Here is a 19,406-nt window from a genome sequence, read left to right as displayed (position 1 = left end):
TCTATATAAAAATCAAAGAGAAGCCAAAGCTGACCTAGGCTAGCAATATAATCTGCCTACTTGTCCAATTTGGTCCTGCTTCCAAGACCAGGCAGATCAGTCTCCCAATGTCCTGGGAGTAACAATACACACGTTTACCAGAACGGTTTCTGAGCAGGGGAAGCACGGCCGACAGTTTAAGGAGAGCGCTTATTCCGGGGCTCACCCCTCCTCCTCGCCTCTCAGTTTGTGTGTTTTCCCTACTCCTTCGCTTTAGGGTTGCTTCCTTTCTGTTGGACCAATGGGAGGTGTTATTTATACTGCACAGCCCCAGTTATCTAAAAACCAATGAGTGAGGAAGCAAGGAACTCCTTCCTGTCAACAGTGCTGTACTTTAATGAAGTATGGCCTTCTGATAATAACCTCAACGGAGCCCCAGCTGCAGTTTTAGCTCAAATCAGACTCGCCTTGCAGGAGACGATTCAGACTCGCCTTGCAGGAGGCTATTCAGAAAAAGGCTAAGTGTATTTGTATTTATTATGTTTATATAGCGCTTTACAACAAAGCGCTGTACAATTTTAACTGGATACATATAACATAACAGTAGAAACAATTTACAATATGAATCAGACCAACAAAACAGTAAGTAGAGCAATTAAACTGAAGGGAAGAGGGAGGGTAGGGCAGTAGAAGTGAGAGGGAGGAGGGAGGGGTGAGGAGGAGAAGGGGGGGTATAAGGGCGAGAATGGGGTGGGAGGGGCGAAGAGGAGGGAGATGATCATGGGAAAAGATAAAGGAAGGAGGGGGAGCAGGAAGAGGGAAGGGTTTCATGGTGGGGGATGGAGAAGGAGAGATTGAAGGGAGGTGCGGAAGGAGGAGAAGGTAGGTATAGAGCGGAAAGGAGGTAAGGAGTTCCAGTGCAGGGGGGCTAGGAGCTGCAAGGAACGCAAACGGGAGGGGGCACAAGGGGAAGGAAGAACAGTGAGAAGGAAGTGGTCAGCAGAACGAAGGGAGCGGGAGGGAGTGAAGAAAGAGGAGAGAGGTGTGGTGTGTTAAAACGAGGGTATGAAGTCACAATACACCACACAGGGACAGCAGCAATAGCCCACCCGCAGCACCACTTACCATTTATTCTAGGTGGAACAACTCTCGTGTACGGCTTGCTAGGGCTGTGGAATTGGCACACTCCGGTAGTGCAGCATACAAAGCACAGCTCCCACTGTATGTGTAATGGTGGCAGGATGCAAATTAATTGCAACAAAAATGGCTCACTGTCCACTCGTCCTTGTCCTCATCTGTGAATTTACTGTGCTTGCTTGAATCACCAGGGATGGCCATTTCTTGAGCAATATTCCACCAGACTTGCTGACTCCCTGCAGACCACGACTTCGTTGTCCACTTCCACGCGTGATCTGCACTATGACTGGGCTTATATGCTCAAGCCCTCCTCTTCCTGTGCAAGGCAGTCAGATCTCTCCCTTAAAGACACAGCTACTTATCGACAATGGGTCCCTCTCAAATATAATAGAGGCCCTGCACACCCTTGGTACCCACATGCAAACTTAAGCTGGGATACAAGCAAATGACTGGTTTGACAAACTTTTTTCCTGGGCAATGTCGTGGATGGAAGCTATAGTAAAGTTGCTGGTTCCAGTGATTGTGTTTGTGTTGGTGATTTTTTGCACATGCCAGTTGGGACTCTGATGCTGTGCAAAAGCAATGCCTAGCACAGCAATGATGATGGTTTCCATTGGGGCACATGAGGCACCTCGTGGTACAAAAGAAAGCGGAGTACAAATAGATGACCCCACCAAACTCTGCATGGTTGGATTACATCGGCACCCAGGCACTACTACTACTCCTCCCCCTAATCCTGAGAACTACGCAGAGCACTGGGTGGATCTTGCAGCAGATAGAAGAGTGTACTTACATGTAAACCAGAGCAGTATGCGCAGGCAGATGTGAGTTTACGAGAAGTGTGTAAAGCATGGGTACTGTAAGGAATTCATGGTGGCAACAGTAAAGACGGATACAGGTGATCACAGTTCAGGGGTGTTTATTGAACTATAAGCGCAGGGTGGAAGAACGCCTAACCTAAACCTAAATCTAAGATGGCAGCCAGCCTCAACCATCAAATGAAAAATAAGGCAGTCCTAGTGTTGTGTCAAAATAAAAGGGCCTATAATAAAAATAATCCTATTGCCAAATGCTTAGACTAAATATGTCGGATAATGTTCTCAATAAAGAAAGAAGTGTCCATAAATATTAAGTCAGGATGTGATTGCCAGGGGTCTCCCTTCCCCAAGCACACACTCGAGCTTTCCCAGCATGAGCCAACAGTTCTGTGTCAGCTATCGGGTTCTACGATGGCCAAGTCTCTTTTGAATTAAAAGACTCTTGCCTTTGAGGTCTGGTATATCCACACAAACACAAATTTCGGTTCCACGCATACTTTGGGTGATGGCTTCACCCCTCGGCCTCCCTCTTCCTGGGGTAGACATTTCACAAATCGTATTTCAATAAATCAACTAAACAGTTACTTTTCCAATGAACTTTGGGTGATAACTTCTCACCCCTTGATCTCCCTCCGCCGGGATCGGACCCAAATAACAAGGGGGACAATTCACTTCCCTTGGTCTTCCAATACTTCTTGCATTCACAAATCGTCAATTTTCACAGACAGTTCACTGTGGACACCCCCTGGTCAGGTTCACTTCGGGCCTTGGCCCTTTTCGTTAGCATCCCTCCGCCAGGTTCACTCTTGCCAACTTCAACACACTTTTCATACGCTAATTTCACCAAGTGGGACTCATTTTCCTTAGCTTCGCAATCATTGGTCGGTCAAAGACTTTCAAAGGTACAGAGGATTTGACAAGACCCCTGTATGACCACTTTGACCTTTTCTCACCTCTTCCCAAAGGCTTCTGGATACAGTAGTTTCTACCATTGGGTAATTGCCCAGAGTTTCCTGCTTGAGCACACACATGGTGCTGGCCTCCTCTGTTGCTGGTTCCCCCCCCTTTCCTCAATCGTATCTTTAAGCCTTTCAAAGTTCAAATTTGCCGTTGACTACTTTTCGTTCAACACAGTTCGGTTTCTTATTGGTTCGCCCCTCGACTCACCAGCTGTGATGAAACGCTTGCCTTTCTTTATCCTTGGAGTCAAGGTTGGTACCACCAAGACCAGCGTCCTTGCCCAGGCTTGGTTATCAGCAGAGGAGGGTCTTGCGTACCATAGACATCTGCTGCCACACGTTTGTGGTCTTATAATTTCTTCTGCAGTGGCTTCACGGGCCTTGGTCGGAAAAGACAAGGTCACTTCTCCCCTGGTCCTCCACCTTTTACCCCTGTGGGGAGGAGAAAGGGCCGTCAGGTGTGTGTGATTCTGGTGAATTGCCCGACTCTGCCTGACGACCCTTGTGTCGGAACATGTCAGGTAAACAGTTAACATTAGCCCCTTTTCGGTTACTGTGGAAGCAAGTGTTTTTGTTGGAAAAAGAGGGTGGTAGGATTTTTATTATCCTACGCAGTAGGATGGAGAACAGTGATTTTCGGAAGGGTGAGAATGGTGGGCTTGTGAAACAAACGAGAATGACCGGAGTTCTTATCGTGACCCGAAAAGGGGGAATTGTGGGAATGGTAGTGTGTTGTCAAAGAAGACTGGGAATTCGGAAAATAAAAAGGAGAAGAATGATTGGGAGCATTTGGATAGGAAACAGGGATTCTGGGATATATACTTTTTGGGTGCAAACAGGTTTGGGACCTTAGAGAATTGGTTATGTACGGAGGGGTTTTTGGATCTGGGCAGGAGAGTTATTTTTGGTAGGAAGCGAGGCAGATGTATTATAACCTATAAAGATCTTGGGGATCTCTTCCTCCCTAATTCTTCCTCTCTGGTGCTATACCGCATCTCACCTGGGGCACTTCCCCGAGCACACCCCTGGGTTCCCCTAGCCAGGTGATCCTCCCTCACTCGTCTACCCCCAGGTTTGGGATCTGTGAGCGCAAGCCCTTCCCTGGCCACCTGAATAAGGAATTCCCGAAGTCTATTTGGGAGAATACCCTCAGGTTTCTCACAGTACCTAAAAAGGGAACCCCGCCATACAAGGAAGCAGAAAGGTTGGAGCTGGAAAAAGGACTGGAAGGTGATAAGGAACTACTGGCAGGAGAGTTCGTTAATTTAGGATTAACGATAGGGGGAGACTGTTGGAAGACAGACAGGGGCAATAGTCCCAGGTTGCCACAAGATTTCAGATGCGGCAGAGGCCTAGAAGTGTTATGTAGTTGCTAAAGGAGACTGTACGGGGGTGGATGTATTGTTACAAGTCGCTGGTGGAAAGGCAAAGCACCATCTTAAATATGGCAGCCATTTTAGAAACTAAGCATAGTGCTACGATGCTGCCTGACAAGTAGGCCCAGGCTGGGAAATATAGAATTAGACGTGTGCATGCAGGGCCTAGGTGGGAAAGGGCCAGGTCCGCGGAACAGTTCTAACCCTCTCATTGTTTCACACAAACAAGTAATCACATCACAAACAGGAAGGCGCCCTGCAAGGCAAGGCCAAACGGGGGGCGAGAGCTCCTCGTGAGCACTTAATTCCACGAGAAGCAGGGCACAAGCCTCCGACCTTCACCAGTCCTAGCTGAAAGATATAGCCCCCCAGATGGCCATTGTCCAAGGCCCTCTAAATTCCAATGCACCAGATAATCCCCAATCACGAACCATAGAACTGTTTAAACCCCCAATCGATCAGCGACAATCAGATAGCAGGGCTAAGCCACCTTCATCCTTAGGTCATGTGATTTGTAGTGCGAGGTGCCGGGTGGGGCAAAATAATAAATACAAAACGAGGTTGGAAAACTTGGTGGGGCGCTGACGTGTCTGGAATCGAGCTGGGGTTTGTAATATATAGTGACCTCGTACTCCACTTAGCTCTTATCTGTAGTACCAGGTGCGCAAGTAGAATATAGTATTTCTTTGTTTATGAAAAGTAACTGAATGTAACTTCATGTTCAATGACCTCTGAAGAGGAGGCTACATGGAAGAAGATAAACACAAGAGGCTGGGACCAATGGCCTGGTATCCCCTATGGAGTAAGTAGCCTATGCAAAGGGTCTCACCAAACAGTAATTTGGATTTGTTCTCTATGTGATAACATCATTGATAGCACAGTATGCCGTCTTAATGTGTTGCTTGTGCCTATTTTTGCAGAATGTTCAGCAGCGCAGAGCTCTTTGCAGGAGCATCTTTATTTTTGGAGAATTAAAACTTGTTCTCCTCGCAAGAAGCGTGCTGGGCCTTTTTTCCCTAGTGTGGTGCATTCTTTATGGTGTGAGCGTTGAGGGGTTTATCTACAGTAAGCGGAACGGTGGGAGACCCGGGAGGGGCCACAGGTAGACACTAAACAGCAGAGGGTATCACAAACATCGAAAGATTAATCATACTCGTCCCATTAGCTGTAACAGTAGCAAAGAGTATAATGAATACGGAGACACTAAATTATACTTGTTTCAAAGTGTGAAGACAGCATAGCGTATAACTAATATGAAGGGACTCATTATACTCTAACAACTGGGAAAGCCGCAGGTAAGGAATCCCAAAGACTCATCATACTCGTCCCAGTAAGTGTGAAAGCAGCAGAGTATATATCAAATCCAGAGGGCCACCCCACATTGGTCCTTCTGATTACAAAAGCAGTCAAGATGGGGAGAAATCAAAAGACTGGTAATACTTGTCTCAGAAAAGCAAAGAGTAACACAAGAACCTACATTGTGGTTCACAAAATGGAGGCACTTAAACAACGAAGGGGTAACAGAAAACAAGGACACTGGTCTCTGGAGAGTGAAAGACTGTGAAACATGTATGAGAGACAGAGAAATTGATTAACAGTAGATCCAAAGGAATAAAGGTCAAGAACCTCGAGCAAAGAAACAAGGAACTTTAAATAAGTCAAGACAAGGGATACCCGAGGGAAGGTGGAAGAGTACCCTTTAGGAATTAAAGAAACTGATTAACTACGTTACAAAGAGTCCTATACAGATAGACTATTAAGACTGAGAAAGCCTATTCAGGAGAAGGAAGTCAATCTCCTGGAACACCTTTCTGTTTTGTTAGTTGATAATTAGCGGTAGAGTTAGAGTAGGGTTGCTTTTGGACACAGGACGGACTCACTGGTCAGATTCCGTTAGGTATGGAAAACCCCTGTTTGGTAGCTATAGATAGGCCTTTTGATTATGATTTTAATAAGAATTCAGGTAGAAATGCCACCTCTTTGTTCAGCCCCCTTTTTCTGACCTACCACAGTGGTGACAGCTCTACCATATCATAGGCCTGGCAGCACTTCAGCTTGCACAGGGGAAGATTGTAAAAGGGAGGATGGTGTGGAGGGGGGGACCATGATTTGCATCCTATACAAGATCTGTGCAGTGGGTTGTACCAAAGAATGTTTGTTCCTTAGGCCGGAATGGGGGCACGGTCTGACTTTTCATAATATGCGCGTGTCAGTCTTCTACAGCACCCTCCAATGGTGGCAATAGCAATGAGGAAAGGTCTGCTGGCTACTCACAAGAGGAAAGGATTTCTCAGGCTCACATACAGACAAGCAGCCCTCAGCAACCCCCAATGTTGATTGATGTACCTCTTCATACTGTGCCAGTGGCATGATCCACCAGAAGAAGCTTGTTCACACTACAAGAGCTGCTGCTTCTTGGTGGTAGTCGTGCGAGCGTGGTACTATTCTGTGGAGGCACAGCGGGACAGGCAATTCTATTGCAAGATGACCATCAATTGGGGGTGGAACTGAACCCCACAGCAGTGGAGGATGCTGAGTTGAGGCACATGGTCCAGTACCCCCTACACTCATTTAGGAGCCTTGACTGTACATTAGAGTGCCAGAAAAGGGAAGATGGAATTTCTACCCTCAGAGCGCAAAGGGTAGTTAGTCCCCAAATATTGGCAGAGTGGCTCTATAATTGCGATAGAGGGTCACTCACAACAAGGTACACAAAGTTGCAACAGTCTACTGTTTTGTGGGAAAAAATGCAACCATACTCAATGCTGGAATTTGAACTGCTGGCTGCAGAGTTGAAAAGATTGAACAATGTTGGACAAAATGTTGGCACTCAATAGCAGGTCGTTGCTTACTTGGTCATATAATATTCGGAAGTCCACAATACAATGATTAATTCCACCTAATTGTATTTTCATTTAATTGCTTATAGCAAGAACCTAGCACAAGAAAAGTGGAGCGCCTTAAAACAGAAGAGTGCAAGCAATGGGCTTGGCAGTTTATACAGTAGCACAGTACTGATGGAGGGCGAGAAAGATTCTTATTCATCCAACAGGCATCGGTGAAAAAGCCACATTTTTTGCCTAACTGGAGGATGGCAGGGGCATTTGAAGCCTCCCCCGGGACTGAGTTCAGAAGGTCTGGGTGTAGCAAGGACTGCTTGCAAGTGTTCTCTTTAGGGGCTAGCTTAGATTACAACCTTGTGATAGTTTTGCAAGGTGAGGCATGAGAGCTTCCAGAGTTTTGCTGCCAAGTTTATTGTGTTCTGTTTCAGACTGCTATACATGGGTTCTATGCAGTTTTACACATGATCCTGGTGGGGAGGGGGAGCCAGTGAAACTTGCAGTTTTGGAGAGATACAGTCCAATTTGTGGGCATCTGTAATGAGGTAGGCAGCAGCATGGTTGGCTGTCTTGAGGGGGGTCCAGATGTGCTGCTGGAAACCCAGTAAGCAGGGGGATTTTCCGCCGATGTCTAAGATCACGAGGGGTTGGACCACCAAGCAGAAGTAGTGCATGGGCATGAAGGGTTTCATTTTGAGGAGGTAATCTGTAGGCATGCCCTTTTTTGGCAACATGGCATAGGGAGAGTATGATCTGTTTAAGGTCCATGGAGTTTTTCAGGGAAATGGGTGCCACGTAGGTGTTTTGCTAGTTGCGACTCAGGGACACTAAAGTCTCTGGGAAGGATTTGATCTGAGTAGGAACAGTTTCCTGGGGAGATAAAGTTGCAGAAATCATCAATGAAGTTACCACTCCCTTTCAGTGACCTATAAATAAGGTGGAATGTAATTGAGTCGTTGCTTGAGATGGGGAAAATGCATGAGAGGGACTTGAAGGAGCTGTGTGCAGTGGTCAGGATCACTGCAGAGTCAGTCGATCTTACGGATGATTGCCATCCAACCTTCACCAAACTGCACTTTTTCCATTGCTCTCAGTATGTTGGGGTAGGACGATGTCAAAGATGTATCTGGGAGGGGGGTTTAAACCACGTTTTGGTAATGAAAAGGGCTTGAAGATAGTTGTTGGTTAGGAGTTCGGCAATGTCGGCAGCATGTGCAACGAATGAGCGGGTGATAAACATCATAACCGGGCAAATGCCAATAGTATGTACGTGTTGCATGGGTGAAAGGGTATCTTTCCCGGGCTGTTTTGGGCATTTGGCTGTGCAATCTCTAGAGAGGATGGGAATGGGTTGTCGAAGCCATGTGTATGACAGGCAGAGTAACTTGCCCTTGGGCCTTTCCAGGCACTAACACGACCAAATTGGAATCCCGTATTTGTTGTCTGCCCTTTATTTTGGAAGCCTGGTCGAGGGATGCCCCATAACCTAACAGTTACGAAAGGAAAAGACCGGGAAAGGCTAAGCAGCTGGTCATGGCTTAGGTTGTGCAACCTAGATCCCCTGCAATAGAAAATAGGCTGGAAGGCTCCTTAACTAAGGAAAAAACGTGGCAAAATAAGAAAGCATTGAAAGATTAACAGTGATTGACAGGTGTGTGGGACATAGGTCCCATGACCTAGATCCACTTGCACCAGCTCACCGACTACTCAATTTGGAGTTTTTAAATCAACAGTATGCAGAACGCTGCTAGCTAAGAATGGGCCCCTCGAGTTACTTTGTCTTCTGTCATGGATGGAAAAAAGCATAATGTGTACTTGGCAGGTGGAGACTTACCGAAAATGCATCAAGTTACCACTAAACGTAATGTCCATATTAACTTGGCTGAATAAATCTGAAGCCAAACATATAATACTTTCAACACGGTCTGAGGCAATATCTATATTACACAACAGATACTCTAGTGAGACGGCTTGAACATCAAACTTTGTTAGTACTACAAATTTGCAAACGGTCAGAGATGTCCTGGGGCTGATGGTATGTTTTCTAAAGCTGCTTAGATGTTTCAAGTTTTATAAAAGGACACAAAAGCAGTTAATGCTTAAAAACCTTGTGTTTCCAGTAGCCATGCTCTCATGAAGCACCCATAAAATGCTCATGTTTGCAGCAATCCTTTCAGGAAAAGAACTGAAAAGCTTGCCAGGTCTACCCCAACCTTGTGAATGTTGTTCTATCATGTAGTACCACAAAGAAGCAGTATTCAACATGCCACAGCCTTTCCCGGCAGAAACCTACAGCAGATGGCAAGATCCTGTCATTCTTTGTGCTGCAGTGTGAAGATCTTTCACACTTTGGACTTTCTTGTTAGCCTAAGAAAACCTGTTGCTCTACACTCGTCTGGACAGGAAGGCGATGTTGCGAGTGCCACATACTGACATTTATTGCTTTCAGTTCTGACAGGCTGTTTTTGAAACACCTTTTACAAAAATGGAAAAGGTTTAAGTTGCTTAACTGTAGCTATTGTTCTCCAGCATGGGTCTGGCATGTATTCACATGCTCATGAATATTCCCAGTCATCGGTCTGGAATATCCCCCATAAAAGAACAGTTTCACGTTCAATTTAAAACTATATTTCTCCTAAACCAATCACTGTCCTCTGGGTCACAATGCCCCCATCCAATGACAGTCCTCTCCCTAAGCTCCGCCTCTCGCAGCCTTCTTCAGATTTGGTAAGCACGTAAAGTGGCAGTATAACCAAGAAGTGCCGCAGAGGGGCTGGAGGGAGGGTTTGCATGAGAAACCATGCCAGACCCATGCTGTAGAACAATAGTTACAGCTAAGTAACTTACACCTTCTCCAGCATGGGGTCTGGCATGGATTCACATGTCCATAAATAACAAATACCCAGCAGTACAACATTACACAACCACGGGAGGTGGCAAGGCTCAACAGAAGCAATTACTCTTAGCTCTGGAATAGGCTCACCTCAAGCGAACAGGTTACGTAGCACTGCTTGACCGACTCTGGAATCCTCCCTGCAATCCCTGTCGACGCAGTAGAACTTCATGAAGGTGTGCATGGACCTCCAAGTAGCAGCCCTACAGATGTCCGGCAGGGGCACACCAGAAAGGAACGCTGTCATCGCGGCGACCACTGGTGGAGTGGGCTCTCTGATAGCCCAACTGATGGCAGTGCATGATGCAGCCAGAGAGCCACCTTGAAATGGAAGCCTTGGACAAGGCTTTCCCATGGTTCATAGGACCAAAGTTCAAACAATTGGGAAGTCTTCCGAAAATTCTTTGTGAGCTTCAAAGCACAAGCAACGTCCAGTGAATGCAAGGCCAGGTCCGCCGGCGACAAAGGTTTCAGAAAGAAAACAGGCAACACCAAAGGCTTCTTGAGGTGAATTCTGACAGAACCATTGGCATGAAAGAGGGGTGCTTACGCAATACCACCCTTGATTCGTGGAAAGTCAGGTACGGTTGCTTGCAGGATAGGGCCGGGATCTCACCCACACGTCTGGCAGAGGCGATGGCCACGAGGAAAGCAGACTTCCACGAGAGAAACTTGAGTGGGGCCTGATGCATAGGCTCAAAGGGCGCCCCCATAAGCCTTGTCAGAACCATGTTGAGTTCCCACGCTGGGGCAGGAGCTTTCACTGGCGGGAAGGATCAGAAAAGTCCTTTGAGAAACTCCTTGATGAGTTTGTGCAACCACAGAGAGGATCTCCCCAGGGATCTGGTGTAGCAGGAGACAGGCGCCAGATGTACCTTGATGGATTCATACGCCAGCACAGCTTTTGCCAAGGACAGCAAGTATGGCAAGATCGGAGGAGCCTTGACCCTCAGAGGGGTAATCTTCTGTGACCGGCACCACGTAGCAAAACGTCTCCACTTACGGCCATAGCACTGCAAGTCGACAAAGCCCTGGCTTTGGCGACGACCTCCATGCAGTCCGTTGGCCATTCATAAACCCCATACTCTAAGGCTGCAGGAGCCAAGCCTTCAGGTTCAGCGGTCCTGGGTCAAGATGAAGGATTGCGCCTCCCTCTATGGTGAGGAGATCCGGAACCAGCGGCAACTTGACTGGAGGCGCTGCTGAGAAGGTCTGAATACCAAATCTGCCTCGGCCATGCCGGGGCGATGAGCATCATCTTGCATTGGCACTGTTGGAGTGCGTTGATGACTCGTAGCAGGAGAGGGAACGCATACAGAAACATTCGTTCCCACGGGAAGGAGACTGCGTCCCCCAAGCTCCTCGGTTGGTGCAACCTGCTGTTAAACTTCTGGCATTTGGAGATTTTGAGATTGCCGGTGTCGCAAACAGATCGATCTGGGTTCTGCCCCATTCGACGAACAGGTGGTCCACTTGATCCCCGACAAAGCTCCCACTCGTGGCAGGAGTGCAGTTCTCTGCTGAGAGAGTCTGCAATGGTGTTCTTGACTCTCGCCAAGTGAAGAGGGATGAGGAACATCCCATGTCCGACGGCCCAGTGCCATAAGTCCTGGGCATCCTTGGAGAGCGCCGGGGATAGAGTGCCCCCCTGGTTCCTGATGTAGAACATGGTGGTGGTGTCCGTGAAGATCCTTACCACCTTGCCTTTCAGAGATGGTAGGAACGACTTAAGGGCCCAGGACACCGCCCATAACTCCAGGATGTGGATATGCAGAACCTTCTCCCCAACCTTTCAGGGAGCCATCCATGGTGACCGTCTACTGGTACGGGGGGGATTTGAAATCCCATGCTTTGGGCGATGTAGGAGCGAACCCACCTCCACTCCAACGCCCATCAGAACTCTTGTTGAGTGGGATCTTGTCTGTGAAACTTCCGGACACCTCTACCCAACGGGCATTCAAGAATTCTTGTAGGGGTCCCATCTGTAACCTGCAGAGACAGACGAGGTATCCGCAGGACATCATGCCCAGTAACTACTTCATGGCCCGCGCCGTGGCCGTGTTTGCCCCCGCCAGTCGTTGCACCTTTCCTTGAATGGCTGCTTGCCTCTGCTTTGGGGGCGATGCCAGGCAAGACACTGTTGAGTCTGGCGCTGAAGAACAGCTTATTCTGTGATGGCGTTCAGCAGGACTTTGGATAGTTGACGGAGAATCACATATCTGTCAATTGTTGGCCGGTCGCCTTTGTGTGCTCGTCAGCCAGCTCACGAAGGCTTTGCATGTGCTGCTTGAACCTGTTTCTCATTACAAAGTAAAAATAGTTTTTCATAGACACATTTCTGAATTAACTGAGGACTCCCAAGCACATGATGTGCAGCAAGAAATAGGAATATCGCAAACAGGGAAAAGAGCCTGGGCCTACCCATCTTGTTGGTCTGAGGCACACAAAATGAGGCGGACAGGCCACTTCTTTCAGTGTCTGCTGTGAGGGGTGTGAAATGAGACGCAGACACAAAGCGGTAGTGTTTTCAACATCAGACATCTTTATTAAAATAAAAGGGTTGGATAAAGGCCTCTTCTCTGTCCCTGTCCTAAGAGAGTTTCCCTACCTAGGAAACAAACTAAAGATCAGTCTGTGCCTCATCGCTAAAATGATGTACACTGTCCATGTGTCCAAAACAAACTAATCGGACCCCTCACACTAGAAGTGAGCTAAGGGTGTAAGGAAAGTGTCTCTGATGTATGATTTGGTAAAAAGTGTTAGATAAACAAGTAGATCAATACAACAAAAATAGTCCTTGGATCCAGTGGGTGGTTCCTTTCCCCTTGAAGTCTCAGACAGGATGGCAAAAGGGTCTCTTTATAGCAACCACTTCTTAGGCATGGCAAAAATGTCTCTTTCAAACATCCACTTCTTTGGTCCATTATACCCGATTCAGGATTATTCGGCATAAACAATATGTCCCACGCCATTCAGCCCTTTCTAGGTTTCTTGGCACGGAGTTCAGAAAGCAAAGGGGGTCTTATTCACAATGAAATGTTCCATCTAGGGTTCTCTTATAAACCTTTGATATTTTAGCGGACTACCGAGGTATCGGTCCATCAGAAATCCTCCTGTGAGCTCTTTCGGTATCTGCTCATACTGTTCTGCCAGGTATTTTGATTTTAACAGGAAAAAAGGGTGTCAGTTCAATTTAACGGCTTCCACTTGCCGGTTGTCACTTGCCTGTTTTCTCAGTGTCTTTGATTCACTTGTTGAGTATTTGATTCACTCCCACAGTGCCTGCTGTATCTTCTGTGGCCTCGCTCCATGCCAGTAGGTACTGCTTGCAAGTGGAGGTCTGAAAGCACCTGCCCAGCACGGACGATTCCCGTGCAGCTACCTTTTCCCTCTGTTCTGCTTCCTGCTTCTTCTGTTCTGCTTCTCCCCTTTCCTCCAATGCCGACACCCTTTATAAATGTCCCGCACACTTGGACCTCATCACAACATCTAGCCCGCCGGTACAGCTTAGTGTTTCATTTGATCCACTAACGCATTTCCCTCTTCCTCGTCTAAGTACTTGAGGCTTTATGGGAGTTGGAGTCCATAGGATTTAAAAGACTCCTAAGATGATTTTGTTTAGATTTTTTGCTTAGCACAAAATCAGAGACAGGAGAAGTTAGGCATGTGTTATGTGTATGCGAGGTATTATTCTGCTTAGAGTGTTTTGCAGGAAAGGGTTTTGGGGGTTTACAACGGGAGGGCCTTATATACTGACAAGAAGCCAGGAAGAATTTTGGAATTGTGAGGTCTTCCTCTTCAGGAATGGAAGAATACTGCGTTCCCACTGATGGGGTCACCACCTCTCCCCAACAGCCATCTCCTCCCATGTGATCCTCCCTCAGAATACCACCCCGGGGTCAGCATCAGTTAGTGGCTGCCGTCCTCTGGCCACATGGGAGGACATCTCTGGTTGGGGGGGGGGGGGGGGGGGATCAGTAATGACTCCACAGGATTCCACACATACCCTTCTCCTAAAGATTCGGCCTCACACTCTAGGGTTAATGGTTTGTTGGGAACCAATAGCCTCCCCCATATAAGGAAGAGGTTCCTTAGTTTGGTTTTCTCAATCCCAAACAGGGCCTGTTGACAGGAATCCTTCCTTTTCCCATGAATGCATTGGAGAATATGGAAGGGATGTTTTCTAGCATTTCTTTGAGTCCTTTCAAAACTGTGAAAATCTGTACCAATAATTGTTTCTTCGGGTAACCCTGGAATGACAGCAGCATTAATCTTAGTAGCCTCCTCTTGGACCCTAATAGTAACTGGGGTTTTATGATACATTTATTCATCCCCATGTACACAGGTAACTTTAATTGGGGATACTTTTCCGATCTCTAGGGATATTAAATTAGATCTTATGGTGGTTTGTTTACTCCCAATCAATTAAGGCTCTAATTGGGACACTGTTAACTACTGTAAAGTTATGTGTTTTAAAGGTATTCCTAGCAACACACAAGTTACTAGTAACATCTACTTCTTCCTGGTCTAACGCATCCTCCTCCCAATCCTGCCCCACCATTTTGAAAATTTCCATTGGCATTTCCTTTTTGTTAGAAGGACAATGTCGGGCTAGATGTCCAGGCTGTGAACATGGAAAAAAATAACTAATGAGGTGGGCTTTTGGATTGATTCCTCTTCAGTTTTTAGATCACCACTTTCTTCAACTATATTTGGCCTTCTCTCCCCCTTAAATTATTCTTTCACTAGGGGTTTTGTAAGAACTATCTTGTATTTTATCTTTACTTACTAAAGGAAGGAAGCGATAAAACCCCCTTGCGTCTCTTTTGGGTTCTTCAACTTTATTGAGTTGTCATATATGACGATTGGCCTCTGCAAAATTCATAGCGGTTTCAGTAGCCTAAGTGACACTAGGCTCGTTTACTTGTAGAATAGCTTTTTATAAGTAGGGTGGTAAGAATTCTAAATCTCTCCCATCAGAGTGGCTAAGTAACATGTCTTCTATTCATCCTCTCATTGAAACTATCAGGCCAAAATGGTAAAAATGTAAAAATAATCCTAAATCTTCCCCTACTCTGTATAGTTGTAAGACCATGTGTGCTAAGAGGAGTCTTTCGTAGTGAGGTTCAGCTTGTCACTACCCCTAAGGAGGGTATCGTATAGTGGGCTCACCTCCCTAGCCTCACAAGGAAACGCTCCACCCTCATGGGGAGAAATAACTGAATTCCATGATTCATTACACCATCTAGTTAACTGAATCAGAGATGTTTGATATTACTGCATAAACATATCGGACAGAATGACAGGTATCCAAACAGGGCTAAATTGTCAGCATGAACACTCCTAGGTAATGCAATTAAGGACACTAATTTGATGGCAAAGAATGTTGACGGAAGTGCTTAAAACAAAACATATTTATTCAGGAATTATTTTTTAAATTAGGAAATACTCATTTCTAAAACGTACCTATTGGCAGACCCAGGACATGTTCTCGAGATGGAAGGGCAAATCGGAATTTTCTTGTGTCATGACTTACATGCTGCAATGTAAGAGAACGCAGTTAGCAAAATTAAACATTTCAGAAAGGCATGAATGGGGACATTTTACACATTCAACCTTGGCATCATGTAAAATAAGGTATATGTGATTTGAATAAAACGTTTTACTTGGTTTTTAAAATGGGCCAATGACAAATGACCGACAGATGTGGAGCTGGTGAATTTCCCGCACCCCTTCTAAATGTATGTTCATTGAATTGGAGCTTGGGATAAAAAAAATCTAATCTTTAGATGGCTCTTCATTCACAGAACCTATAAAACTACAACAACATATAAACTTGCAAACAAAATGAGAAGTGGTGTGAATGTGACAATGGTAAAATCACAAATGTGCTGAATGTACCGCAATAAGGGAAGTGATAGTAATCGATTGGGATTAACATAAATGAAGAATGAGACCACTTGAATTAAGATATGAAAGAGGGCTTCTGAGTGACATTCAAGACCAGAACAATGTTTGAGTGATCTATAATGTCACTTGGAACTCCAAGGTACAATACAAGTTGTAGTTAAAATCGACCCATATAGAAGTCTAGGTTGTGTATGCCCCCATGGCATGTCTAAGTGATGAGCATTGTAGAGCATGTACACCAGAAGGAATGAGGGAACTATTTACAAATTAGAAAGGAAAAAACAGGTTATTGCTTTCATTCATGCCACAGCAACCCAAAAAGGAAGATAAAGACAATAAACTGGCAGAGAACTACTGTAGTCGCCTGCTGTGGTATCACAATTGTGGATAATGAATTTCATAATTCTCTGTTATATAATTACAGTAGTAGGATACAACATTCAGGAAGGAAAATAGTTGCTAATGACTTCTAAGGAAATTCATACACAACAGAGTATGCTCTTACAAATATGTTTTTCCACGGCTTAAGACCATTAGATATACAGAACGATAGAGGACCATTATTTCACGCTCCTGAACCATTGTTTGGCAGTGTTACAATGGGCACAAGCCTTTGCGGCAAAGAAATAACTTCACAAGTTTGGCCAAATAAACAAATTAGAGAGCCTAGCTAGCACCCCAGTTTTAATGAGTGGGCTCACTCTGCAGGTCCACCACTCTTACTAGATGAGAAAGGTAGTTTATTTCCACACAACAACTAATACATGGAGAGATGTTGCAGTTTGTTTTTCCCTATTTTATTATCATGATTCTGGGAATATACTTGTTGTGTCCTGCTATAAATCTGCCAAAGTATTGACAATTTTGGTTTTAAGTCGTTCGTGTCTGGTAAGAGTTTCTCCGTTAAACTCTGTTTTTGTGGTCTGGTAAAGGTTTGTTGCTCTGCTACACTTTGGGGTGCACTGAAACATTTATTGATACAAAAGGGAAAGGCAAAATGGGACAAAACGCCAGGTACAGGAAATAAAATGGTAGCTTAGTTAAATAAGGACAGATTTATTTATTTAATGTATTTATTGAGCATTTGTAAATCGCTTTATACAACAGATTTGTCTTCAAAGCGCAAGTTCAGAGAGTGTGTCCCCCCATAGCTCTTTCAGGACCACTTAACGGAGTCTCTGTAAAAACACGCTCCCTTGTCAGGACTGTAAAGATTAAGTCACAATAAAAATAGTACGGGGTAAATGAAATTGTATTTGTGATACTTAAACAAGGGACAGACATGGGCAAAGGACAGTCCAAGCAAGTGGACGCCTCACCAAAAGGAATTTTTACGCATTAAAATATTGTAAATATAGCCCTTTTGTATTTCTGTGTGGATGATTTACGCATTAGTTGAGAACATAGGGCTGCGCAAAGGTCAGGTCAATAGACAGAAACCAGAATATCTTGATTGTTAACTGCCTGGATGAAATTGCATGCTGTAAAAAAGCAGTCTGAAAACAAGACATTTTCTCTCTAAGCTGTCTGCATTTAACCTTTTTAGAAAGAAACGGCACACAGCGCGATACTGAATCGTTTATTTTGTTCCACTTCTGCTGTGTTTTGTGTCATGGAGAGTAGCATTATGCACGCATATTTATTTTCCTAGCATGTTAGAGTCCTACCAGTAATAGGATGGAAAACTGAGTTACCATTTGGAAGTATCCTTTGTAACAAACATACTTTAAATGAATATGTGGTTGCACTGCACACACGTATTTTTCGGAGTTCCTGCGTTGTTGCATTTACCATCAAGATGCCTATATGTTGTGTGTTCATTCAAATTAATTGGGAGAATGTTTTCTACAAATGTAATAATACATTGAGGCCTGACTGTGTTGTTGCTAATCTGTTCTATTCATTTTCAAGTTTAGACATGTAGGCAAATCAGTTTTACTCTTACAATTTAACTAACACTCTAATTAATATGTTTTAAATAAAATATTAATATAATGCTAATTAAAGACCTTTCATACATACTTTTGAGAAAACAACAGTCACAATCTGGACACAAGCAATTATATAAAAGAAACCAAAAATTAAAACTGCTATTCACAGTATTTCACACATAAAAAGTATGGGTTAGTAGAATTTCCCAGTAGAAATTTCATAACTGCCAGCCCAATATCAATCTATTTTTTATTTATTTCTTTATTAATTTTATACAACCAAACAACAATACAAACCAAACTTGCAGTGCAATTTATCACAATACCAATAAACACATAGTTTTTAGTCACTGCTCTCCCAACCCTACCCCCCTTTATGAGCCTGTTTGTTCTTCACATTCAATATCTGCTTCGTGTGGCAGAGTTTCGCTGCCCTCGGATTCCATTGGGTCCGATGCTACTCCGAACATTTCCGCCATCAATGATTTCCATGCCATCAGGGAGCCCATTTCTTCCTCCCCACTCATGCTGCTCGCCTCCTGCCATACCATCGTTTCAGCCTCCGCCCATTTCTGTAAGTCTTTCCACCACACCTCCACCAGTGGTTTGTGACACTTCTTCCACCCCATGGCTATCCTTCGTTTGGCAAGCACATATGCCAAATCTTTCAATTTACCGACATGTTTAAATTTCGGTGATTTGGGGAAACCACCCAACAAGCAGGCCCAGACTGCATCTATGGCGAGCGTGACCCCTTTTTCCTCTAGTTTCTGCGCTACTTCCCCCCAGAAGCATTCAATTACCGGGCATGCCCAAAACATATGTATCATGTCGGCGTCTTCCTCATCGCACTTAGGACACGCATGGCGCTAGGGTTGTAACGGTATTACGGTATACCGTTAAAGATACCGTGAACCACTTAATTGAACAATAATAACCGTCACATTGTTTATACCGGTATACCGTTCATACCGTTAAGTGTGCTTTTCAATCTGAGCAAGTAAGCAAGTTCTGCGCAGTCTTGGTCTTGCACTGTTGGATGTGCCGTCTGCCAAGTAGTTTCAGTTTGAGCAGTTTTTAATGCCATTCCATAAGCCACACGTGCCTGACACAAAATCAACATGTTAGCAATAGGAAGAATAAATACAGTGCCAAGGAGGAAAGGGGTTTACTTTTTTTTATTTACATTTTTTTTTAAAGCGCTCACACAGCCCCAGGGCATCGAGGCGCTGTTAAAGAAATTGTTTTTGTTTATTTTGTTGCGTAATTGTTTTTGTCTTAGTTGCGTATTTATAACGTGCATAAACACCCAGAGGTTTCTAAGCGCGGACCCAGGGATCGATCCTGTGTTGCTTTGTGTCGTCTTGCTTCCAAGGCACGCACGTTGCCGCCGAGCTATCCTCCCGGGACTTTGGGTTGGCAGCTTTGGGGTTTATATATTTATAATGGATAATGTTTTCTAAACATATGGCAATGGCGGATTTCCCTGGTTCTATCATTGAATTTACATATAATAAGTCACACTGCAAAATGTAATCATCTCTGTGGGTATTCCCTGCTGAA

General features: G+C 44.9%; 1 protein-coding gene across 1 annotated transcript in view; it reads right to left on the bottom strand.

The window, feature by feature from the left end:
• LOC138513548 (NADH-cytochrome b5 reductase 3-like) overlaps positions 1-19,406 on the bottom strand; it is a 1,142,086-nt gene that overhangs the window by 836,625 nt on the left and 286,055 nt on the right. Inside the window, exon 3 of the mRNA XM_069628494.1 lies at positions 15,469-15,541. Coding sequence (XP_069484595.1) covers positions 15,469-15,541 — 73 coding nt within the window. The remainder of the gene's footprint in view (positions 1-15,468; positions 15,542-19,406) is intronic.

Source organism: Ambystoma mexicanum, chromosome 12 (genome assembly GCF_040938575.1).
Source record: "Ambystoma mexicanum isolate Mex_15411 chromosome 12, UKY_AmexF1_1, whole genome shotgun sequence".
In the NCBI taxonomy this organism is placed as follows: Eukaryota; Metazoa; Chordata; class Amphibia; order Caudata; family Ambystomatidae; genus Ambystoma; species Ambystoma mexicanum.
Note: the sequence above shows the minus strand (reverse complement) of the source record. Positions and strands in the feature narration are given on the sequence as shown.